General features: G+C 41.8%; 1 protein-coding gene across 2 annotated transcripts; it reads right to left on the bottom strand.

Moving 5' to 3' along the window:
* Positions 1-826: 826 nt before the first annotated feature.
* Positions 827-25613, bottom strand: LOC134653128 (valine--tRNA ligase). Of its 2 annotated transcripts, XM_063508432.1 has the most exons (19): positions 25385-25613; positions 24996-25163; positions 24090-24223; positions 22793-22951; positions 21466-21727; positions 19740-19870; positions 18780-18877; positions 17414-17538; positions 16847-16992; positions 15755-15947; positions 14323-14406; positions 12660-12854; positions 11794-11900; positions 10897-11124; positions 6376-6517; positions 5259-5429; positions 4116-4310; positions 1535-1819; positions 827-1272 (listed from the first exon to the last, which is right to left on the bottom strand). In XM_063508432.1, exons 1-19 carry the CDS (start codon positions 25547-25549, stop codon positions 1057-1059), a joined length of 3204 nt encoding a protein of 1067 aa, XP_063364502.1. In that variant the 5' UTR covers positions 25550-25613; the 3' UTR covers positions 827-1056. The 2 variants fall into 2 exon arrangements, with proteins under 2 accessions (XP_063364502.1, XP_063364505.1); XM_063508435.1 differs by lacking the exon at positions 14323-14406.
* Between the last annotated feature and the right edge of the window lie 436 nt (positions 25614-26049).

The raw sequence follows: 26049 nt of genomic DNA on the forward strand, positions 1-26049 counted from the left end.
CTACAAACGTCAATGTCAGTATGACAACTAGCGGCATAGAAGGTAGCATCCTATAGAAGTGGTCTACGCGTGCCTCCGTGAGGGACAAAACATATAAATTCGACCAATCATAGCGTCGCATTATGGTGGGCAACAAATGAATTCGACCAATCACGGTGGTCAATTTACGGTGGGGAATAAAACAAGATGTGAGACTGTGACAAGGACAAACAATAATAGCGCTTTCGCTGCTACTCCTACTGAAAGATACATAAGACTATCCCGTTCTGTCAGTTATCCCCACCACTCATGCCCAATCCAGTTATACTAGATTCATGACTAGCGGTCGTTCAGAAATTTTGGCACATAACATCTAGCGTCCAGTAGAATATTTTTCTTTATTATTTATAGCTGGTCAAGCAAATCTTGTCAGTAAAAAAAGGCGCGAAATTCAAATTTTCTATGGGACGATATCCGTTCGCGCCTACATTTTTCAAATTAGCCGCCTTTTTCAACTGACAAGATCTGCTTGACCAAGTATAGCTAAAGGATCATAATGAACGTGTTTCGTTAAGCTTGAGATTTGGCAACTACACTGTACCTGTACACACATATGGGTGAACCTTATTCATTCGCAATAAGGTTTACAATAAGACACCGTTATGACAATGGTTATTGTCAAAATATATTGTTGTGAGCGTGTAGAGAAATGTAGAAGGATACTCACATCATATCTGCAGCATAAAGAGAGCTGTGTTACCTATTTTTCCTTTAATCTAAATTCGGGATGACTAAATTTAGAAAAATAGACACTGTAAAAAAGCGACAATTTATTGCAAAAAACAAAATAAATAAATAAACTAATGTAACAATCTTCCGCTTAATCTAGCATGTTGAATTTACAATCCAGAACAACTTCTTGTAAATTTCGATTAAAATTGCCAATTTGATAACTCAATATACAAAATATTTATTTATCTGTGGTATCACTTGTCGTTAGACAAATACTATTCGTGACCCTAATGCTTGAAGCATAAGGTTTTAAATTGGTTAACAAATTGTCTATCTAGTTGGCGGTTACATGAGTTTCAACGTTTCTATAGCGGCCTGTAACCTCGCGATCTCTCCCTGGGACTGCGTTAGTTTCTCGCTGTTGCCTTTCTGGACGTCTGCGGGCACTTTGGTCGCGTAGTCTTCGGCGGCCATGGCTTGGGATAGCTTGGTGATGGTTTGAGACAGGGTGTCCTTCTTCTTTTCTAGTTTGGTTATCTCCTTTTGAGGGTCGATAAGCCCCTGTAAACAAATTGTAAGTTAAGTTCCAAGTTTTGTTAGAAGCTTTGACTGCTTGAAGTAGTAAAGCCAAATATTTAAAAAAAGTGTTCCGAGTGGCATCCAGTTTGGTGTATTATTACAATTTAATTGTGAGCTCCTTGTATTGCAGTGTGTAGGTTCTTGAACAGGGCCTTCAACTCTAGAACTTTAAGTCCTATTAAGACGGTTCAGGAACTGGTCTTTTGTGTATGACTAGAACTGATAAATCCTACAGAATACTAACCTTAAGCACAAGATGCACTTCAATCTTATCCGACACGGTCAATATCGAGCATCCAACCGGCGGTTTTTCCTCCGACAATTCGCTGTTAGCCAAACTCTGTAAATTCTTAAACAGTCCCCTGAGTTCTGCCACTTTAAGTTCGGGACTCAGCACGAGGTGTGCGGTGGTCTTCTGCTTGTTGGTGAGATTGTACTCGGCGCGGGTTGAGCGGACGAGGTGGACCATTTTGAGGACTGTGTCGACGTCGGATTCGAGGTCTTCTGAACGCCAGGGGGCGTCGGATTCCTGCAAATACAATTTGTTTGGATAAGTGATAGGGGTTGGTGGTAAATGCGACAGTTGGATATTAAATCCATTGGTCGCTTTTATATTTTATCGTGGACATCCAGCTCCGTCCCGTTTACCATTCCGATAAAGCAGGAGCTACCTAAGACTAGTTACTCGTACATCATAATCATAAGTGTTACTTTTACAAATGGCCCAAAAACCCTAAGCCCTAAAATGCCCTAAATCGTCTGGGGTTACCTTTTTCGATTATTTCTTTTAGCATGACACAAAGATACTATAAATTTAAAAGTAATCCGCGTTTTTCTACTGACAAAGTTGTTTGACCGGCTATAGCTACACAGATCGATTCGCAGCTCTTGTCCTTTCTAGGCAGCCTCTGATACAGGTCTTGAGTGAGCAAAGGCATTAAGGGACTAACTAATTTGTGTCCGTAGTGTAACTGCTCTTTTCGTACTAAATACAAAATCAAACAACCTAAAATAGACTTAAAGCCTTGCAGTGTAAGGTTAAAAATCAACTTACAGTAGGATAACTAGCCACACAGATGGATTCGCAGCTCTTATCCTTCCTGGGCAGCCTCTGATACAGGTCTTGAGTGAGCAAAGGCATTAAGGGACTAACTAATTTGTGTCCGTAGTCTAACCGCTCTTTCCGTAGTAAATGCAAAATCAAGCAACCTAAAATAGACTTAAAGCCTTGCAGTGTAAGGTTTAAAATCAACTTACAGTAGGATAACTAGCCACACAGATCGATTCGCAGCTCTTGTCCTTCCTAGGCAGCCTCTGATACAGGTCTTGAGTGAGCAAAGGCATTAAGGGACTAACTAATTTGTGTCCGTAGTCTAACCGCTCTTTCCGTAGTAAATGCAAAATCAAGCAACCTAAAATAGACTTAAAGCCTTGCACCGTAAGGTTTAAAATCAACTCACAGTAGGATAACTAGCCACACAGATCGATTCGCAGCTCTTGTCCTTCCTAGGCAGCCTCTGATACAGGTCTTGAGTGAGCAAAGGCATTAAGGGACTAACTAAATTGTGTCCGTAGTCTAACCGCTCTTTCCGTAGTAAATGCAAAATCAAGCAACCTAAAATAGACTTAAAGCCTTGCAGTGTAAGGTTTAAAATCAACTCACAGTAGGATAACTAGCCACACAGATGGATTCGCAGCTCTTGTCCTTCCTAGGCAGCCTCTGATACAGATCTTGAGTGAGCAAAGGCATTAAGGGACTAACTAAATTGTGTCCGTAGTCTAACCGCTCTTTCTGTACTAAATGCAAAATCAAGCAACCTAAAATAGACTTAAAGCCTTGCAGTGTAAGGTTTAAAATCAACTCACAGTAGGATAACTAGCCACACAGATGGATTCGCAGCTCTTGTCCTTCCTAGGCAGCCTCTGATACAGATCTTGAGTGAGCAAAGGCATTAAGGGACTAACTAAATTGTGTCCGTAGTCTAACCGCTCTTTCTGTACTAAATGCAAAATCAAGCAACCTAAAATAGACTTAAAGCCTTGCAGTGTAAGGTTTAAAATCAACTCACAGTAGGATAACTAGCCACACAGATGGATTCGCAGCTCTTGTCCTTCCTAGGCAGCCTCTGATATAGATCTTGAGTGAGCAAAGGCATTAAGGGACTAACTAATTTGTGTCCGTAGTCTAACTGCTCTTTTCGTACTAAATGCAAAATCAAGCAACCTAAAATAGACTTAAAGCCTTGCAGCGTAAGGTTTAAAATCAACTTACAGTAGGATAACTAGCCACACAGATCGATTCGCAGCTCTTATCCTTCCTGGGCAGCCTCTGATACAGGTCTTCAGTGAGAAAAGGCATGAATGGACTGAGCAGTTTGAGTCCGTAGTCCAACCGCAACTTAAAATAGACTTAAAGCCTTGCACCGTAAGGTTTAAAATCAACTTACAGTAGGATAACTAGCCACACAGATAGATTCGCAGCTCTTGTCCTTCCTGGGCAGCCTCTAATACAGGTCTTGAGTGAGCAAAGGCATTAAGGGACTAACTAATTTGTGTCCGTAGTCTAACCGCTCTTTCCGTAGTAAATGCAAAATCAAGCAACCTAAAATAGACTTAAAGCCTTGCAGCGTAAGGTTTAAAATCAACTTACAGTAGGATAACTAGCCACACAGATCGATTCGCAGCTCTTATCCTTCCTGGGCAGCCTCTGATACAGGTCTTCAGTGAGGAAAGGCATGAATGGACTGAGCAGTTTGAGTCCGTAGTCCAACCGCAACTTAAAATAGACTTAAAGCCTTGCACCGTAAGGTTTAAAATCAACTCACAGTAGGATAACTAGCCACACAGATGGATTCGCAGCTCTTGTCCTTCCTGGGCAGCCTCTGATACAGGTCTTCAGTGAGGAAAGGCATGAATGGACTGAGCAGTTTCAGTCCGTAGTCCAAGGTCGTGTAGAGGGTGCGCCACGCGGCTTCCTTCGCGCTGTCGGTGCCCGAGGCGAACACGGGTTTGAGGTATTCCTGTAAAATAAATAAATATTATAGGGACAATATCAGAAGAACCATAACGTTTACACGGTACAGTCACCTGCAATAATATGTTACTCTTCGAAGGCCGCTAAAATATGTGACTCGCTCTTATGGCTCTACTTATTAAGATCGTGTCACATATTTTTGCGGCCTTCGTTGTGTAACATATTATTGCAGGTCGCGTGAATAAATAATAATAATGGAAACAAAGTCTTTGTTAAGTAACATTCGATGATAGACTTCGCCAGTAGAAATAGTTAACGTTTATTTTATTCCTTTGACAATTCGGAAAATCATACTAGAGATTCTGCCTTCCTATTTTGGTAGATTATTTTGCCCTGTGCCAGTCGAAACAGTATAACGCATGGAAATTGAAATATACCGAAACAGGAAAAGGATAAAGTCGTTTTGTGCATCGTCCACCCAGTTATAGTACTTTTCAAACTCGATGGGTCGGGTGACAGGTGTCATCACCATATAATTTATAACCTAAAAACGCCAAATCTCGCAAAATTGTATTAAGATGACATCTGTCACCCAATCCATCGAGTTTGAAAATACTGAGAATTCTTAAACCTTATTGCAAAGACAGAAGGTTCACCAACGGTCAGTTAAAACTATTGCTGTTCAAAGTGTTGCTTCACTACATAGTATAAAACAAAGTTGCTTCCCTCTGTCGGTCCCTACGTATGCTTAGATCTTTAAAACTACGCAACGGATTACGATGCGGTATTTTTAAATAGATATGTATAATTTGTGACGTCCCACGGGTAAAGGTACCTTATGGCGGTTGGCGCCTACGCTATTATTAACGCCGCTCCAATACAATTGCGGTGCTATGCGACGTAAGCGCCAGGTGCCATAAGGTACCTTTTCCCGTGGAACGTCACATTTGTTAACCCGTGCGAAGCGAGTAGCGAATAAAAAATAATGTCTTACCAAGTAAACGTCGCAGAGGTCATAGAGCCACAGATTGTAGCAGTGCGTGGTGGCGGACGGGAAGTCGTAGCTTTGAAAGCCAGCGTTCACTTTGCTGGCCGCTAGCGCCACGCGGGACAGCATCCAGCGGTCCATGGGGGATAGGCTGCTGGGTACCGCGGGTGGGAACACCTGGGGAAAAAGGTAAAGGTTTTTTTACGAATTAGAATAGGATATTGTCCGGAATATTGTTACAGTTAAGAAGCGCTGGTGGCCTAGCGGTAAGAGCGTGCGACTTGCAATCCGGAGGTCGCGGGTTCGAACCCCGGCTCGTACCAATGAGTTTTTCGGAACTTATGTACGAAATATCATTTGATATTTACCAGTCGCTTTTCGGTGAAGGAAAACATCGTGAGGAAACCGGACTAATCCCAATACGGGCCTAGTTTACCCTCTGGGTTGGAAGGTCAGATGGCAGTCGCTTTCGTAAAAACTAGTGCCCACGCCAATTACTGGGATTAGTTGCCAAGCGGACCCCAGGTTCCCATGAGCCGTGGCAAAATGCCGGGACAACGCGAGGAAGATGATTGTCCGGAATACCCCCTTTCCTTAGCCCAGATAGACAACGAACGTTATTTCAAACTTTCTCTGTTATCTCCTCAATAATAAATAAATAAATCAATTAATCAGTATTATCACTGTGACGCACAGGGATTTGGAGTACTGCAGCTGTGTGTTCATCACAAAAAAAAACAAATAGTTGCTACTCTATCATGTGATCATGTTATAAATAAACTATAAGACACCTCCAGTTTAATATACTTAACATTACAATGAAGCAGATTTGGGAGTTCAGTTTTGATCTCCTAACAGCAGTCCGGGAAAAAAAACCGGAGAAGTGCGAATCGGACTCGCCCACCGCGAGGGTTCCGTACTTTTTAGTATTTATTAAAGCGGCAACAGAAATACATAATCTGTGAAAATTTCAACTGTCTAAGCTATCACGGTCATGAGAAACAGCCTGGTGACAGACAGACAGACAGACGGACGGACAGACAGCCGGACGGACAGTGGAGTCTTAGTAATAGGGTCCCGTTTTTACCCTTTGGGTACGGAACCCTAAAAACAATTGACTTACTTCAAATACGGCGTCCTTGGGGAAGTACATGAGCGCGAACTTGGCGGTGTTCCACAGCTTGTTGCAGAAGAACCGGTAGCCCTGCACGCGCTGCACGTCCAGGTTCAGGTCGCGGCCTTGCGTCATCGCGCATAGGGCGAACCTGTGGACAACTTCACGTTACAGCGCTTGCACTAGTATGGTTTTATAGAAACAGCTTGTTGCAGAACCGGTAGCCCTGCACGCCCTGCACGTCCAGGTTCAGGTCGCGGCCTTGCGTCATCGCGCATAGGGCGAACCTGTGGACAACTTCACGTTACAGCGCTTGCACTAGTATGGTTTTATAGAAACAGCTTGTTGCAGAACCGGTAGCCCTGCACGCCCTGCACGTCCAGGTTCAGGTCGCGGCCTTGCGTCATCGCGCATAGGGCGAACCTGTGGACAACTTCACGTTACAGCGCTTGCACTAGTATGGTTTTATAGAAACAGCTTGTTGCAGAAGAAGCGATAGCCCTGCACGCGCTGCACGTCCAGGTTCAGGTCGCGGCCTTGCGTCATCGCGCATAGGGCGAACCTGTGGACAACTTCACGTTACAGCGCTTGCACTAGTATGGTTTTATAGAAACAGCTTGTTGCAGAACCGGTAGCCCTGCACGCCCTGCACGTCCAGGTTCAGGTCGCGGCCTTGCGTCATCGCGCATAGGGCGAACCTGTGGACAACTTCACGTTACAGCGCTTGCACTAGTATGGTTTTATAGAAACAGCTTGTTGCAGAACCGGTAGCCCTGCACGCCCTGCACGTCCAGGTTCAGGTCGCGGCCTTGCGTCATCGCGCATAGGGCGAACCTGTGGACAACTTCACGTTACAGCGCTTGCACTAGTATGGTTTTATAGAAACAGCTTGTTGCAGAAGAAGCGATAGCCCTGCACGCGCTGCACGTCCAGGTTCAGGTCGCGGCCTTGCGTCATCGCGCATAGGGCGAACCTGTGGACAACTTCACGTTACAGCGCTTGCACTAGTATGGTTTTATAGAAACAGCTTGTTGCAGAACCGGTAGCCCTGCACGCCCTGCACGTCCAGGTTCAGGTCGCGGCCTTGCGTCATCGCGCATAGGGCGAACCTGTGGACAACTTCACGTTACAGCGCTTGCACTAGTATGGTTTTATAGAAACAGCTTGTTGCAGAACCGGTAGCCCTGCACGCCCTGCACGTCCAGGTTCAGGTCGCGGCCTTGCGTCATCGCGCATAGGGCGAACCTGTGGACAACTTCACGTTACAGCGCTTGCACTAGTATGGTTTTATAGAAACAGCTTGTTGCAGAACCGGTAGCCCTGCACGCCCTGCACGTCCAGGTTCAGGTCGCGGCCTTGCGTCATCGCGCATAGGGCGAACCTGTGGACAACTTCACGTTACAGCGCTTGCACTAGTATGGTTTTATAGAAACAGCTTGTTGCAGAAGAAGCGATAGCCCTGCACGCGCTGCACGTCCAGGTTCAGGTCGCGGCCTTGCGTCATCGCGCATAGGGCGAACCTGTGGACAACTTCACGTTACAGCGCTTGCACTAGTATGGTTTTATAGAAACAGCTTGTTGCAGAACCGGTAGCCCTGCACGCCCTGCACGTCCAGGTTCAGGTCGCGGCCTTGCGTCATCGCGCATAGGGCGAACCTGTGGACAACTTCACGTTACAGCGCTTGCACTAGTATGGTTTTATAGAAACAGCTTGTTGCAGAACCGGTAGCCCTGCACGCCCTGCACGTCCAGGTTCAGGTCGCGGCCTTGCGTCATCGCGCATAGGGCGAACCTGTGGACAACTTCACGTTACAGCGCTTGCACTAGTATGGTTTTATAGAAACAGCTTGTTGCAGAACCGGTAGCCCTGCACGCCCTGCACGTCCAGGTTCAGGTCGCGGCCTTGCGTCATCGCGCATAGGGCGAACCTGTGGACAACTTCACGTTACAGCGCTTGCACTAGTATGGTTTTATAGAAACAGCTTGTTGCAGAACCGGTAGCCCTGCACGCCCTGCACGTCCAGGTTCAGGTCGCGGCCTTGCGTCATCGCGCATAGGGCGAACCTGTGGACAACTTCACGTTACAGCGCTTGCACTAGTATGGTTTTATAGAAACAGCTTGTTGCAGAAGAAGCGATAGCCCTGCACGCGCTGCACGTCCAGGTTCAGGTCGCGGCCTTGCGTCATCGCGCATAGGGCGAACCTGTGGACAACTTCACGTTACAGCGCTTGCACTAGTATGGTTTTATAGAAACAGCTTGTTGCAGAACCGGTAGCCCTGCACGCCCTGCACGTCCAGGTTCAGGTCGCGGCCTTGCGTCATCGCGCATAGGGCGAACCTGTGGACAACTTCACGTTACAGCGCTTGCACTAGTATGGTTTTATAGAAACAGCTTGTTGCAGAAGAAGCGATAGCCCTGCACGCGCTGCACGTCCAGGTTCAGGTCGCGGCCTTGCGTCATCGCGCATAGGGCGAACCTGTGGACAACTTCACGTTACAGCGCTTGCACTAGTATGGTTTTATAGAAACAGCTTGTTGCAGAACCGGTAGCCCTGCACGCCCTGCACGTCCAGGTTCAGGTCGCGGCCTTGCGTCATCGCGCATAGGGCGAACCTGTGGACAACTTCACGTTACAGCGCTTGCACTAGTATGGTTTTATAGAAACAGCTTGTTGCAGAAGAACCGGTACCCCTGCACGCGCTGCACGTCCAGGTAGAATACTAGCGACCCAGCTTCGCACGGGTTACACAAAACCTTAACAAATTATATACCTGAAATTTAAATCTTCCACTCTATTGATAGGTGAAAACCGATGAAAATCCGTTTAGTAATTTTTGAGTTTATCGCATGTATGTATGCACACAGACCGACGCGGCGGGAACTTTGTTTTTATAAAGAGTAGTGATGTGTTAGCGCCACTTGCACCATCCCACTATCCTTAGGTTAACCGGTTAAACCTGAAGTTACCATGGTTACTCCAGAGTCCAGATATTAAGATAGTCCTGTTTCTGTCCCGTTTTAGCTCTCTCTATCTCTTTCGGGTCCAGGTTAGACTCCAGCAGTTGATTATGCAGTTGTTCTAAGGTCCACGGACCGCCAGGTCGATCACATTGCCAATTACACACTGTTTTTAGCAAATTGGGTCAACACCTGGAAATCCAGACGTTCCAGAATAAACCTTACCTCAACGCATCGGTCCCGCACTCCGGAATCCCATTAGGATAGTCCTGTTTCTGTCCCGCTTTAGCTCTCTCTATCTCTTTCGGGTCCAGGTTAGACTCCAGCAGTTGATTATGCAGCTGTTCTAAGGTCAACGGACCGCCAGGTCGATCACATTGCCAATTATACACTGTTTTAAGCGAATTTGGTCAACACCTGGAAATCCAGAAGTTCCAGAATAAATCTTACCTCAACGCATCGGTCCCACACTCCGGAATCCCATTAGGATAGTCCTGTTTCTGTCCCGCTTTAGCTCTCTTGTCTCTTTCGGGTCCAGGTTAGACTCCAGCAGTTGGTTATGCAGCTGTTCTAAGGTCCAGGGACCGCCAGGTTGATCACATTGCCAATTATACACTATTTTAAGCAAATTTGGTCAACACCTGGAAATCCAGACGTTCCAGAATAATCCTTACCTCAACGCGTCAGTACCGCATTCAGGAATCCCATTAGGATAGTCCTGTTTCTGTCCCGCTTTAGCTCTCTCTATCTCTTTCGGGTCCAGGTTAGACTCCAGCAGTTGATAATGCAGCTGTTTAAAGGTCCAGGGAACGCCAGGTCGATCACGTTGCTAATTATACACTGTTTTCAGTAAATTTGGTCAACACCTGGAAATCCAGACGTTCCAGAATAATCCTTACCTCAACGCGTCAGTACCGCATTCAGGAATCCCATTAGGATAGTCCTGTTTCTGTCCCGCTTTAGCTCTCTCTCTCTTTCGGGTCCAGGTTAGACTCCAGCAGTTGGTTATGCAGCTGTTCTAAGGTCCAGGGACCGCCAGGTCTATCACATTGCTAATTACACACTGTTTTAAGCAAATTTGGTCAACACCTGGAAATCCAGATGTTCCAGAATAAACCTTACCTCAACGCATCGGTCCCACACTCCGGAATCCCATTAGGATAGTCCTGTTTCTGTCCCGCTTTAGCTCTCTTGTCTCTTTCGGGTCCAGGTTAGACTCCAGCAGTTGGTTATGCAGCTGTTCTAAGGTCCAGGGACCGCCAGGTTGATCACATTGCCAATTATACACTATTTTAAGCAAATTTGGTCAACACCTGGAAATCCAGACGTTCCAGAATAATCCTTACCTCAACGCGTCAGTACCGCATTCAGGAATCCCATTAGGATAGTCCTGTTTCTGTCCCGCTTTAGCTCTCTCTATCTCTTTCGGGTCCAGGTTAGACTCCAGCAGTTGATAATGCAGCTGTTTAAAGGTCCAGGGAACGCCAGGTCGATCACGTTGCTAATTATACACTGTTTTCAGTAAATTTGGTCAACACCTGGAAATCCAGAAGTTCCAGAATAAGCCTTACCTCAACGCATCGGTCCCGCACTCCGGAATCCCATTAGGATAGTCCTGTTTCTGTCCCGCTTTAGCTCTCTCTATCTCTTTCGGGTCCAGGTTAGACTCCAGCAGTTGGTTATGCAGCTGTTCGAGCGTCACTCCGCGCACCACGTCCACGGGGTCGATGACGTTGCCGAGGGACTTGGACATCTTGCGGCCGTGGGCGTCGCGGACCATGGGGTGCAGGTAGATCTCTCTGTTGAATAAAATATCCACTTAGTATTACCTATACAAATCAAGAACTAACTTCTTTACTCATATGTGCCTTTGATTTATAAAATGACAGCTTCATGCATGACTTTTTTATTTTTTTAAATCATTATACATACCTATCGTTTCAGACCGGAAAAAATAAAAATACTTTTATAAACCTTCCCATTATTTTATTAAAAAATATTTAAAATGTTGAGAAATTTTGAGCGGTTGAAACGATCATAATTTTTGGCGCGAATTCGACGCGCGTGATGACGTCAAGCGGCTCATTTGCATGCAACTGACGTATGCCGTTTGCTACTCAGACAAAAATGCCATCCCTTTCACTCTTGGTTGGTCTTAACAATTTTTTGAAACGAGTGACGTCACGTGACGATTCGACCAATGGCGTTGCGTTTCGCTCACTAGCTTCACGCGGGCAAATCTTTGTTCTTTTTATTTATTATTTTAGGCAATTAAAGGATAATTTAATAACGGAAATGCATTTGTAACATGATTACCGTTATAACAAACATCGTAATAAAAAATATTTCGTTCAAATATAAACTTCATGCATGAGGCCTATTGGGGAATGAAATTAATAATATCTTGATGACAATTTGCTGAGAACAGATATGAGGGTGGATAGCAAGGTTTAGGGAATAAGCCTTACTTGAAGGGCAGTTTGCCCATAAGCCGCTGCCCAAAGAACACCATTCGCGCCACCCAGAAGAACAGGATATCGTGGCCGGTTTCCAGCAGTGCCCCTGGGTAGAACGCCTGAATAGAAAAATCAAACATTATTATTGAGCGTACGTATACACCTACCTGATGCAGCGAAAATTAAAATATCCCACCTGCAAATCCTGTCTGGTCAGGCCACCCGAATATAGCGAACGGGAATAGCCCAGATGAGAACCATGTGTCTAACACATCGTCGTCTCGCACCAGTTTCACGTCGGAGGCCGGTACGTTGTATTTGACGAAGGCTTTCTTGAGCGTTCCCTACGTCTACTCCCTATCTTTTTATCTCCCTCTACCTACTCTACAACGAAAGGGATGCAGCGAGAAACAAGGATCGTACCTGTAAGTCCTCAGTCTGGTCAGGCCACCCGAATATAGCGAACGGGAATAGTCCAGATGAGAACCAAGTGTCCAACACATCGTCGTCTCGCACCAGTTTCACGTCGGAGGCCGGTACGTTGTATTTGGCGGAGGCTTTCTTGAGCGTTCCCTACGTCTACTCCCTATCTTTTTATCTCCATCTACCAAGCCTAAAACGAAAGGGATGCAGCGAGAAACAAGGACCGTACCTGTAAGTCCTCAGTCTGGTCGGGCCATCCGAATATAGCGAACGGGAACAGCCCAGATGAAAACCACGTGTCCAACACATCGTCTCGCACCAGTTTCACGTCGGAGGCCGATACGTTGTATTTGGCGAAGGCTTTCTTGAGCGTTCCCTACGTCTACTCCCTATCTTTTTATCTCCCTCTACCTACTCTACAACGAAAGGGATGCAGCGAGAAACAAGGACCGTACCTGTAAGTCCTCAGTCTGGTCAGGCCACCCGAATATAGCGAACGGGAACAGCCCAGATGAAAACCACGTGTCCAACACATCGTCGTCTCGCACCAGTTTCACGTCGGAGGCCGGTACGTTGTATTTGGCGGAGGCTTTCTTTAGTGCGTCTTCCTCTGTGTGTGCCGATACCCAGAGTTCGTCGCTGGCTTGCGTCTGTTAAAATGGTGGGTTAGATAGTGTGTTGTAGAAGTATCAATGTTTAAATTATGGTTCTGAACAATGTTATTGATTTCCAGATTTGGAAAACAGTAAAAAATTTAGTAAAACGTTTAAAAAATATAAATGCACGTGTATATTTTATAAATATTGGCGAGCATTATTATTAATACAATAATGAGAATAGTAACGCTGTTGATAAAACAATATGAAAACCATGCTGCAAAAAAAAACAATAACACAACAAGCGCATAACACGTAATATTTAACTAATTTTACAACATTAGTAGTTACTTGCATTTTTTTTTTCGTGTGGGTGAAGGAATTCAAATTGTAAAGTGTCATTCAATAGAACTTGCGAACTATGTAAACAAAACTTACTAGTAATTTGACACTCAGTGTCAATTTTAGTATGGCGGTTTGTTTACATAGTTAGCAATTTCTATTGAATGACATTTTAGTGATATTCATCACGCATTTAATAATGTATGTGTATGTGTAAAAAATTGATTTATGTGTATAATGTTGGATGTTTTCTGTGTTTTTGATGTGATGAGTTATGAGAGAATTTTATATTATATATGTAGTGTCAACGAAGATGGCAGCTGAACACAAAATGTATCTTATTATGTATATAAAACATTAATATAAGAAAGCGAAGGATTTTTAACTTTATTTTTTTAAATGATATATGTACCATTCGACATATATCTAATCTAGAATGCCGTTGGAATTCATTTAACTTATCACTCCTTTAAGTTGGTATCCCAGGGGCCCGTTTCTCAAAAGCTTGTAACTTGTAACACAAGCGGATGTCACTTTTTGACAGCTTTTGTTAGAAATGGCCTTCCACTTGTATGACAAGTTACAAGCTTTTGAGAAACGGGCCCCAGAAAGAGACACAATTGAACAACGACATTTTAAGACGAAACAGGAGCTGAGATTTAAATATTTTAGGTAAATATACCCGTCTCGCTAACGGAAGCGGCTCCTTAAACTAGTGCGATAAGGACAAGGCAAAAATCCTGCGTAAAAATCTCAAAAATCGAGGTTTCGTACTCGACTGCTTCCTCCTCCAAAACTTAATCAATCGTAACCAAATTTGGAAATCTAAATGATTATGAAATTATCTGTGTCGGACCGTTTTGCTTTTTTGGCTAATTGATATCAGTTTTGAATACTACGCCTCTGATTGCGGCATAGTCAATTAGGCCATTTTGGCCATTTTTGAAGGGCTCTAGCGCCTTAAAAAAACAAAAATATCAAAAAAAGCAAAACGGTCCGACACAGATATTGACAATATTAATCTGTGTTGAAAAATCATTGCTCTAGCTTCAAAACCCAAGGAGGAAACAGTCGAGTACGTTTGTATGGAGAAATGACCACTCCTGTTGGCTCTTAAGTTTGATGAGTTATGTTTACTGAGTTAGCCAGGCTACACATGCACTGGTGACACGGGACATACGGCGTGCTTGCGCGAGCGGATGCGCGCGCTTTTCTTGCGTCCGGAGCGCGTGCGGCGCCGCCGCGGCGCAGCTTTCGACGTGTCCTTGCAGCGTTAAACACACCTATTAAATACACTTAATATCTTGGAGACCGAGCTTTGCTCGGAAAACATATAAAAACTAAAAAAAATGAGCGTTTTCCCAGAGATAAGACCTACCTAGATCGATTTTTCGCCCCTGAAAACCCCCATATAGCAAATTTCATAGAAATCGTTAAAGCCGTTTCCAAGATCCCCGAAATATATATATAAATAAATAAACAATAATTGCTCGTTTAAAGGTATTAGATTAGATAGATGGATATCGAGCGGGATATGAACCGTGATTACCTTATGTTCATATCCCGGTCGATATAAGTCTAGTGAAACTAACCGTGAATAATTCAAAACTGTTACACCTATTAAATGTTTATTAACATTTGCTGCCACAACGGCAGGGTTCAATTTACAGCTTGACACCAAAATAAGTGAATTTACAGATAGTTTATAACAGCGGTCGGCAACCTTTTAGCAGCCAAGTGTCACATAGTAGGTAACGAAGTTGACGCGGGCCGCACTTTGTTAATATTTATGACTAGACTAGACATTGTCGTTTGTCAATATTACATACAAAATAGCCAGGGAGGCTTGCGGGCCGCAAGTGACAGGTTCACGGGCCGCATGCAGCCCGCGGGCTGCGGGTTGCCGACCGCTGGTTTATAACATTTAAAACCGCGTTTTGAATACATATAAAATTTACAATCGAGTCGGGTAGTCGCACAAATCTCTATTTTGACATTTTGCTGGGACGTCAGTTAGCCGCGACCACGACCAGTGAAATCTGTGTCGAAACGTCGGTAAATAAAAATAACAAAATAAATTCGTGATAGACCCGCTTGTAAATGTGATTTAATATGATACATATGGTCTTTCCAAATTTTTTTCACTATCTCGTCATTGGTCCCATAATAAAAGTTGTTCAGTATGACTCATAGACTAGGAATCCTCTAGACGGAGTTTAGAGCAATTATTTCATGAAACCGATGCTGCCAAAAATACTGGGGTGCGGGGGACGAGGTGAGCGAGTCCCGTGCCGTGATCGGTCCGTTCAAAGACACGGACGTCACACAAAGACACTTTGACTCGAAGATGGAGTAAAACTACCGTATATTTGTGGCAGAGGGGGTAGCACTACTATGCATAAGTCTAGATGTCTTGTCTGTGGTATGACCTATAAAGTCACTAAGCAGAGTATGTGTATTTTATAATTATTGATGTGTTTTTTTTTGCTGTATGTAAATTCCATATTGACGTGTAAAAGTGCCCTTGTGGCCTATTTGCTGAATAAATAAAAATATTTGATATTTGATATGGCTGGTGGTTCAAATTTCACCGTGTATAGCGTTTGGATTACCTCTGAGTGCGGCAACGTGACACGATAGGCCGGTATGCGATGCCCCCACCACAGCTGTCTTGAAATGCACCAATCACGGATGCTCTCCATCCAGTGGTACCAGGTTTTCTCGTGCGCGTCTGGTAAGATCTTGAGCTCGCCGGTTTTGACGGCCTTAATGGCCTCGGCGGCCATTTTGTCGCAACGGATGTACCTAGGGATAAGTTGCAGACATTATTTTGTTCTATTACAGAAAGTACCTATAGAAAAACACCGGCCAAGTGCGAGTCGGAATCGCGTTCCAAGGGTCCCGTAAATTAAGTCCGTCTCATGCTTGACTGCACATTTCTAATAGGTTTCCTGTCATCTATAGGTAAAGAACTATTTTGTCTATTTTTTTCTAAGTTTAAGGGGGGGGGGGGGGGGGAGGGTCGCACAGACAGACGTACGATGGATCCTATAAGGGTCCTAAAAATTGTGATACAAATACCCATAATTTTAATTTTGGTACAGCCCAAAAGAGATAAATTGAATTAGGATAGACTCTGACCAAAATAAGTCAGCATCAGAAATTAGGGACTTTTGTTTTATTTTTCAGAAACAAGAGGATCAATTTACTCATAGTAGCTACAACATGCTGGGTCTCGAACTACCGGTCTTCGGTCACGTTCGAAACTCGAGAAATAAAGAAACGTACGCGATTTAATCCCACCTAAGTCACAGAATAAATAATAGTACGAGGCACAGATGATTTACTCTCTAACAAAACGCGTCTATTACGACAGATTTGACCGCTAGGTGGCGCAAGCGCGAGCAGGCGTCCGTTCCGCAACTACTATGGCTAGACAAGTAGACACCGAAATTGGTGTGGGTCGCACGTACTTGTAGCGACGCGACGAAATCGCGGAGTGAGCCACGCCTGCCTTGATAAAGAATATGCTTCTGTCACCATTTCACTAACCCGAGGTTAAGCGGTTAAACCGCTAACCTAGTGTCAAATTGTACTGGTAACCATGGTAACCCTAGGTTTTAACCGGTTAACCCCGGATTTGTGAATGGTGCAAGTGGCGCTTAGTGTTCACTTATCTTTTCCAAATGATAATTATCACTTACCATTGTGGCTTAAGCATGGGTTCCACCACGTCCTTGGAGCGACTGCAGAGCGGTACCACCATAGCGTGGTCCTTGGTTTCCTTATACAGCTTTAAGCTGTCTAAAGTCTTGATGATGCTGCGACGGACGTCGAAACGTTTCATGCCCTGGGGAATTTAGACTTAATTGTAACTGGATAAAGTTGAAAATACATTGGCGATACATTTATAAAATTTAATCAAAGGCGAATCAAAAGTAGTACGTGCGCCGTTAAACCATATGCGTTGTCAGACGTTTGATTTTCAACCTTAACTCTATATACAGAAGGTGGTATTGTAATTACTACCAAGACTGACCAAGGGTCAAGTGTCCTAGCCGTTTGATTTTCAACCTTAACCCTATATTCACAAAGTACTATTTCGAGAAAGGGCCGCTAAGTTCGAGCATCCGGCCCTGTACTAGACGTTTAATTTTCAACCTTAAACCCATATCCATAAGGTACTGTACAGTGTACAGCAGCATCGTACCCTCCCAGCTACAAGTGCCGTTTGATTTTCAACCCTAACCCTATACATATTAGGTACATACCGAGAATGCACCGCAGTTGTCAAGCGTGCGTCCCTCGTCGTCGAAGATGGTGATGAATGGCAGGTTGTGCCGCTTGCCGATCTCGTAGTCATTAGGATCATGGGCTGGAGTTATCTTTACGGCACCTGAGTTGGTTTTGTATTTGGGCGTTTTTTTTTTGTTGTCCCAAACACTTTTTTTTTTTCAAATTTGGGTTTTTTTTATGTTATTCCTACTCAGAATCACGAGCTCTTTCTATCCTAATAGGAGAAAAAGTGTCCCAAAATTTCCATACATTTTTCGATCTTTCCATTACGCGACCACCATACAAAGTCTATGAAAAATGGTGACGGAATGGAAATAAAAACCTTAGGACACTTTTTTTCTCCTATTAGGATAGAAAGAGCTCGTGATTCTGAGTAGGAATAACATAAAAAAAACCCAAATTTGAAAAAAAAGCGTTTGGGTCAACAAAAAAAAAACGCCCATTTGAAATATTGTCAGTATAAACTAGTGTATTTTGGAAAAATGTTATTCATGATTTATGGCAAATTATACAATACACTTACGAGTATATGTCTACAATAATAGGTGTCAATATCATTGGAGCTATAGATACTTAGTTAATTACGTATTTTTATTTCAAATAAAATCATGTCAATACAGTACAAAATAAAAACTTTACACTATAGTGACTATATGTATAGTAGTCTAGCTTAATAGTTAATTGAATAAACTTGTACTTTGTGACCTTTGACCTTGAATAACATACAACCCAGATACGAGATTTTGAGACAATTTTCAGGACGCCATAACGAGTTTCTAGCTTATTAGCTCTCATTTCAAGGTGATATGACTGCATTATGAGGATTAGAACATCACCTCTTCGAAAATACATATGTATATTTAGGCTGCCCGAGTTCCGAAATACAGACTTTATTGGTAAAATAAACAATAAATAAACATAGTACACGTCATAAACCAATCAAGAAATGAAAAAAACCGGCCAAGTGCGAGTCGGACTCGCGCACGGAGGGTTCCGCACCATCAACAAAAAATAGAGCAAAACAAGCAAAAAAACGGTCACCCATCCAAGTACTGACCCCGCCCGACGTTGCTTAACTTCGGTCAAAAATCACGTTTGTTGTATGGCAGCCCCACTTAAATCTTTATTTTATTCTGTTTTTAGGATTTGTTGTTATAGCGGCAACAGAAATACATCATCTGTGAAAATTTCAACTGTCTAGCTATCACGGTTCGTGAGATACAGCCTGGTGACAGACGGACGGACGGACGGACGGTCCCGTTTTTACCCTTTGGGTACGGAACCCTAAAAACAAATGTGTATAATGATAATACTCCAAGTAATTATTTATCAACAACTTACCAGTTCCGAAGTTCATGTCGACATATTCGTCTGCTATGACCGGCATCTTCCGTTTGCAGATGGGATGTATCAGGTGCTTGCCTATCAAGTGCTTATACCTGACGATAAAAAGTTCCAGGTTTTAGAGACTAATGATTTCAAGCAATTCAAAAATTGCGCTAAAGACTACTGCTAAAATGTATATTGCAGTATTTAATTTACTAGAGTATTTATGTACTTGAAAGTTAGTCATTATTTCAAAATATATACCGCCCGCGAATTTATCCATATAGACGTCGCTTAAACCATACGCTCCCTTCCCCATTCCTCATAGTTCCTTCAATGGTGATTTCGCAAAAAATCCAAAATAAAAAAAGTATCCCCTGCCTTTTTCCTGGTTATAAAAATATATGTGCCAGATTTTATACGAATCCATTGAGTACCGTAAACCGGGGTGACTTTCAAATGCAGGGGCGACTTCGATATTTCAGTTTTTCAGCCGTTACATATTTTTATTTGGATTTTTTAGTAGTAGGTAAACAAGTATGTATAATAATCTAACTTGTTACACGAACAGTTCGAGAAAATAATGAATAATGATAATTTAGTGGCAGTTTTAAAACTATCAAAGTATCCCCAAAATTTCCTAAAGTCACCTCGTTTTACGGTATGTTATGTATGTACTACATATTAGCGTGCGTGACCTAAAATATCCAAACTTTTACAAATATAATTATCAGTATTTAGGACCTATTGTTTAGGTTTGACCAAGTAATTTATTTTTGTGTAATATTTTGACATACCTATGTTGAATTGTTAGTTTGCTTTTGTACTCGTAAATAACTTATTATAAATATTGCTTGCCTCCTCTGGTAGAACATAAGACACGCTTTTAAAAATGTTATCACCTTATGTATACATAATTTAACTATTATCTTGCAATAAAAATTTTTTGATTGATTGATTAGTAAGTTAAAATACCTGTCATCGTTAGGGTGCACAGCCACAGCGACGTCACCGAGCATGGTTTCCACACGAGTAGTGGCCACGACGATCTCATCGTCAGACCCTTCCGCCTTGTATGCGAAGTGTACCAGCACACCAAACTCCACCTATTAGAAAATAGTGAGGGCATGATGCAAACTCTAAAATGAACTTTATTTTGTACATAATAAGGTTAACTTTACACTGAATTTGTTGATTATGAAAATTTGTTATTTGTAGTCAACATTTGTCATCATCACAACCTTCTGCCTTGTATGCGAAGTGTACCAGCACACCAAACTCCACCTATGTGGAAATAGTGAGGGCATGATGCAACGTCTAAAATGAACTTTATTTTGTGCATGTTAAGGTTAACTTTACACTGAAATTGTTGATTATGAAAGATTGTTATTTGCAGTCAACAATTTCATCATCACAGCCTTCCGCCTTGTATGCGAAGTGTACCAACACACCAAACTCCACCTATGGGGAAATAGTGAGGGCATGATGCATCGGGTAAAATGAACTTTATTATGTACATGTAAAGGTTAACTTTACACTGAATTTGTTGATTATGAAAGATAGTTATTAGTAATTTCATCATCAGAGCCTTCTGCCTTGTATTATGCGAAGTGTACCAGCACACCAAACTCCACCTATTGGAAAATAGTGAGTCACGCCCTCACTCTCTCTCTAAAATGAACTTTATTTTGTACATATTAAGGTTAACTTTACAGTTACACTGAATGGTTTCCAAAAGAGTAGTGGCAACGATCTCATCATCAAAGCCTTCTGCCTTGTATGCAAAGTGTACCAACACACCAAACTCCACCTATGTGGAAATAGTGAGGGCATGATGCAACGTCTAAAATGAACTTTATTTTGTACATATTAAGGTTAACTTTACACTGAATTTGTTGATTATGAAAATTTGTTATTTGTAGTCAACAATTTCATCATCAGACCCTTCCGCCTTGTACGCGAAGTGTACCAACACACCAAACTCCACCTATGTGGAAATAGTGAGGGCATGATGCAACGTCTAAAATGAACTTTATTTTGTACATATTAAGGTTAATTTTACACTGAATTTGTTGATTATGAAAATTTGTTATTTGTGGTCAACAATTTCATCATCAGAGCCTTCCGCCTTGTATGCGAAGTGTACCAGCACACCAAACTCCACCTATGGGGAAATAGTAAGGGCATGATGCAAATTCTAAAATGAACCTTATTTCGTACATGTTAAGGTTAACTTTACACTGAATGTGTTGATTATGAATGAATGGTTTCTACACGAGTAGTGGCCGCAACGATTTTAACATCATACACTTTTCCGCCTTGTACGCTAAGTGTGAAAGCACCTATAGAAAAATAGTGAGGCCATGATGCAGTGAATTTATTAGTAGTTTCAAGTTTTCAACTTTATTATGTAGGTATGCATGTAGGTTAACTTTATACAATCAACTGACTTCTTCATTAAAATGGAATCAGTTGGGTAAGGTTCACATACCTATTCGCCAGTTAAAATTTTCATAGCGTGATGTAGCGTGTGCGTCATTATGGGCCATTGTTGCCTATTAAATAAGACTAATCTAGACTTTACAGCTTAGAAATGTATAAGTCGTGGCTTTAGGTCAATCCTTTATGTGAGTCCTGACATCTGTTAATACAGTTCCAAATTTATTTTTACCTAAATAATAAGGATAAATATAAAATGTACCTTCTGCTCATATCCCGGTATAGCCAACATAGTCCGTCCTGGCAACTCCACTTTATCAACCTCAATATCCGATATAGCGCTCTTGAGCGTACAAGACCAGTTAACCAGTCTGTTCGCCCGATAGATGTCGCCAGCGTCATGCAGCCGTATGAAGGCTTCGTTGACGGCGCGGCACATGGAGGGGTCCATGGTGAATCGGGCGCGAGACCAGTCGAATGATGAGCCTAGTGAGCGGAGCTGCTCGTAGATACGGCCGCCTTTTCTGGAAAGAGATTTACGATTGTTTTAAGTAAGAAGTTGTCCTGCGGGCGCACTGTCACTATGCCCGTCACTTTCACACTTACATACGTGTTAGAACGTGACAGGCACGGTGACGTTTCGTTAACTGACGACGTCATACAGAGGAACGAACAAATGAAGTGGTTCGTGGTTATCTGGCGAATGCGACACTTGAATTCATGATGCACATTGTACTACAAGCGAACATTATTACGGCGCTCACTGGATATGGAAAGATATGAAAGTAGTAAATAGTGATAGTTTAACACATTAATTGCTACCCAGCCAAACAGACATCCGCGTCAGACCACAAAAATTTCGTCATATAAAGCTGTAGTATTACGATCCCGACTAACGGGTCGTACGGCCTGGGAACGAAATCATAAAATACCCGATAGTCGGGTTTTCGGCACTGAATGTGTTAATAAGTTTTGTGAGTGAGCAAACAGTTGATAAGACTTCTTAGCAACATTATACTAAAAAGTTCATTCACTTTACTATATTGTTAATAACTGATACTAAAGGTGAACCTAGAAACAAAAATTTGTAGTAATGTAATAACAGATAGACTTAAGTACATAGTTTACACCAGCGGTTCTCAATCTTTTTTTTTGACGGAACCCTTTTGGAAAGCGAAATACTTGATGAAACCCTAAAATAAAACAATAGTTTTTAGAAGTGTATTTTTTCATTAACAAGCATAATAATTATGCTTATTTTATTATTCTAAATTATTCTAAATTCTTGCGGAACCCCTGCAGGGGTGTCGTGGAACCCTAGGGTTCCGCGGAACACACTTTGAGAATGGCTGGTTTACACAATTGTTAAAATTAGATTTAGGTATCTTTCTCCTCTTAAGTTAACTTGCATGACATACAATGTACATCTGGTCTCCCGCGATACAGGCCTAGCCTAGTGCGGGGACTCCTGGAATTTCGGCATGTCAATTTAGTTATGCACAACTCTTACCAGTAACTCGTGTTGTAACCACTGTTGTATCCTTTCCGTGCAATAAAATATATTTTTATCTTATCTTATCTTAACTTACTCATTCTTCCACTCCCAGATGCGCTTGATGAACTCCTCCCTCCCCAAGTCGTGTCGCGTTTTCTTCTCTTCGCGCCACAGTTTTTTCTCCACTACCACTTGTGTGGCGATGCCTGCGTGGTCGCAGCCGGGATTCCAGAGGGTTGTGCGCCCGTTCATTCTGGAAATTATGGATGGTGGCTATTTTAGTGATCGTTATCAACAACGTGCTGTATGGTTGACAAAAAAACAAATACGCAAGTATTTTAAACATTATATATTTCACAAATTATGAGATTTATATACATATTTATAATCACTTATCCAAATTACACTGAATAAACGACTAAAATTTGTTCAACAAATTTGGCTGTCAGTCGTTCACGTTGAATGGAAAAAATCCATTTTAAATAGCTAAATGACCTTTCTACGTTAACAGAAGTCACATGAAGGTTAATTTAAGTCTCTAAAATATTTCTCACGCAATATTTTTATGAAATTTAATGTGATTTGACATACATTGTTTTAAAAATATATTAGGGCGGAAAATGTTTTGTACCGCAAAGAGTAATATTTAGAGGTGTAATCCTAAGATAAGTATTTATTTTATAGTTAAGAACAAAAGTGAATATTCAAATGTATTTGTTTTTCTGCCAACCATACCCTTTGCTACGAAAACTGCACGTTGATAACGATCACTAGGCCTATTATACACCATCACAAAATAAGTAATAGTATTATCATACAGAACGGCCACGCACCGCCCCGCCCCGACTCGCATTACCTCGCCCCGCGACTGGCCGCGACATGAATCTGGCGGACTTCTGGCGTCCTCTCAGTAAAGCGACTTACCCACACATACACAATGACGCGTGTACAGACGTGCCGCGCACACATATAAACGCAAATGATTTCTGATGTATGGCGTGTCCGCCCTGTGACACAATGCCTTCAGTGTAGCTTTAACTGCCATTTGACTTTGATCCTTATTCTTTCACTGATATGTGTTAATTTGTTAAATATCAAAAATTAACACCATCTACTTGAATGCCAAAGGTATGGTGTCTATCTTTTCGAGCAATGGCGCCATACCTTTGGCCTACTGTCGAGTAGATGGCGTTAATTTTTGATATTTAACAAATTGACACATATCAGTGAAAGAACAAGGATCAAAGTCAAATGGAATTCTAACAGTTTTAGTCTTCTGTCGACAGATGGCAGTAAATGTGCTGTGGCTACAAAATAGATGATGACAGTAACTCTATTACACTCTATTCTCTTTGACTATACATAACATGTTATAATGACTATGAACAAACCTGTGCCATCTAGTAATAGAGTCCTGCACAGCGTTTGTGAGTGCGTGGCCAAGATGCAAGGAGCCGGTGACATTGGGGGGAGGAAACACCATCACAAATTTGCCTTTCGGGTTCGGCTCCAATATGGACTTTCTCTGAAATTACAACATTTTTATATAAAAAGACTTATATTGCTGTATTTGCTGTGTTCCTACTGCAAAGACTTGAAATTTAATTAATAGGGAATATTCCATGAAAGTCTGCGTAGGTGGCGCCACTCCCACAACAAGTCACAATCTAAGAGTCTATCGCAAACAAGAGAGTCGATTTTTTTTTATCTAACCTCTCTATCACTCTCACATATTCAAGCGATAAAGAGGAAGATAGCTGAGTTTCGATTTCGAGTTTCTAGGTAGGTCCTTTGTAACAAACCACCTTGAAGTATCAATGTCATATTTGATTGTCTATGAAAACTTGTCAAAAAACAGTTTAAGGTACGTAAGTGTACCATAGAGTAACTGCACTCTGGCGGCAAAACTTTGCAGTAATACTCCCTATTATTAAGAAATTAATGAAATTATTAATTATTTAATCAATTTTGGAGTCATGCTCACATTATTGCGAGCAATTATGCAATTTTGTCTGATCTCAGATGATAAGTCATTGAGCAATGTTTATCTTATCTTATAATTTAAAATAAAATAAAAGTATTTTAAGACATACTCATTAATAAAAATTTGTTTGCATTGGTTGACATCCTAAATACAACAGAATATTATATGAACTTTTTAGTTTTCATTGAATAATATCTAATCATAGGACAATCCTAATTCTTTTAGATGAAGAAAAACATAGAACATTAAGAAGATAATTTCAATAATTTAATTACACTTGCAAAGTTATCATTTCGCTCAAGGACAAACTTACCCCATATTCAGGCTTGAAGAAACCCTGCTTCTCCCACCAGGAATACCAGGCAGCTTCCACATATCTGGGACTGTACGCATCGGGCATAGCCCCAGTGAGATCTTTCTTATCACCAGGCGCTGTGTTGGCAGTATACACTGCAGCCTCTTTTGTATCCTTTGCCTTTTTCTATAAAAAAAAAAAGTCATTAAGTGTGTTTGCTGACGCAACACAATAGACAAATTACTAAATTACTCATGCAAGGCTATCCATGTACTTGTGGTGAGGGTACCACATCACTGTACTTTCACTTTACGTTCGCAAGTAAATCAAACAATTGTTATTACTACTAAGAGACGTTTCAAAATTTTGTATATTAAATAAGATATATTGTATCGTAAAAAAATAACCTCAGGCTTATCTTTTTGCACAGCTGGCGCGGTGCTTTTTTTGTCCAACTTGGCTTTTAGTTTGTCTAACTTTGCAGCTTTTTTGGCTTCCTTCTCCAGCTGCTTGGCAGTCTTCTCTTGGGGTTCGTCCCCCGTTGAACCATTCTGTACCTCGTTGTCAGTCATGTTTTCAAATAAATTTAAACCTAGAAACTGTTCACTGAATACACCACACTACAACGAATATGAAACATCTGGGGAAGGTGGATGACGAAAAAGTGACGCATTATGAGCTTTTCGTGGTACGCATAACGAGAGTAAGATTAAAAATGATAAAAATATTTTTTAATCAATAGTAAGCCCCTAAAAAGGTTACTGTACGCAGTAACTGAATAATCATTTAAAGTATAAAATGATTGACATGTCAATGTGTTTATGATTTTATAAATTATATAAATGAATAGTTTTTACCTTTTTGCGAAAAGATGCGTAGAACGAAAAAATCTTATCAATGACAGCTGCGTTTCGTTCCCTGATAAAAATATCTTTGCAGTTTATATTTTCTCATTATTAATGGAATTTTGTATCTTTTCCGTGTAGTTTTCAAATAAATTATGTAAAAGTATACTGCTATATTGTATTAAAATTGTTTTAATAATGATTGAACTATATCTATCAACATCAAA

This window comes from Cydia amplana, chromosome 12 (assembly GCF_948474715.1).
Source record: "Cydia amplana chromosome 12, ilCydAmpl1.1, whole genome shotgun sequence".
Taxonomy (NCBI): domain Eukaryota; kingdom Metazoa; phylum Arthropoda; class Insecta; order Lepidoptera; family Tortricidae; genus Cydia; species Cydia amplana.

Coding starts and splice junctions, on each gene's coding strand:
- LOC134653128 (XM_063508432.1), bottom strand. CDS start 25,549: ATGACTGACAACGAGGTACAGAATGGTTCAACGGGGGACGAACCCCAA. Junction 22,952..24,089: donor TCTATTACTAGATGGCACAG/GTTTGTTCATAG, acceptor CATAATTTCCAG/AATGAACGGGCGCACAACCC. Junction 5,430..6,375: donor CCAAGGACGCCGTATTTGAA/GTAAGTCAATTG, acceptor CTTTTTCCCCAG/GTGTTCCCACCCGCGGTACC.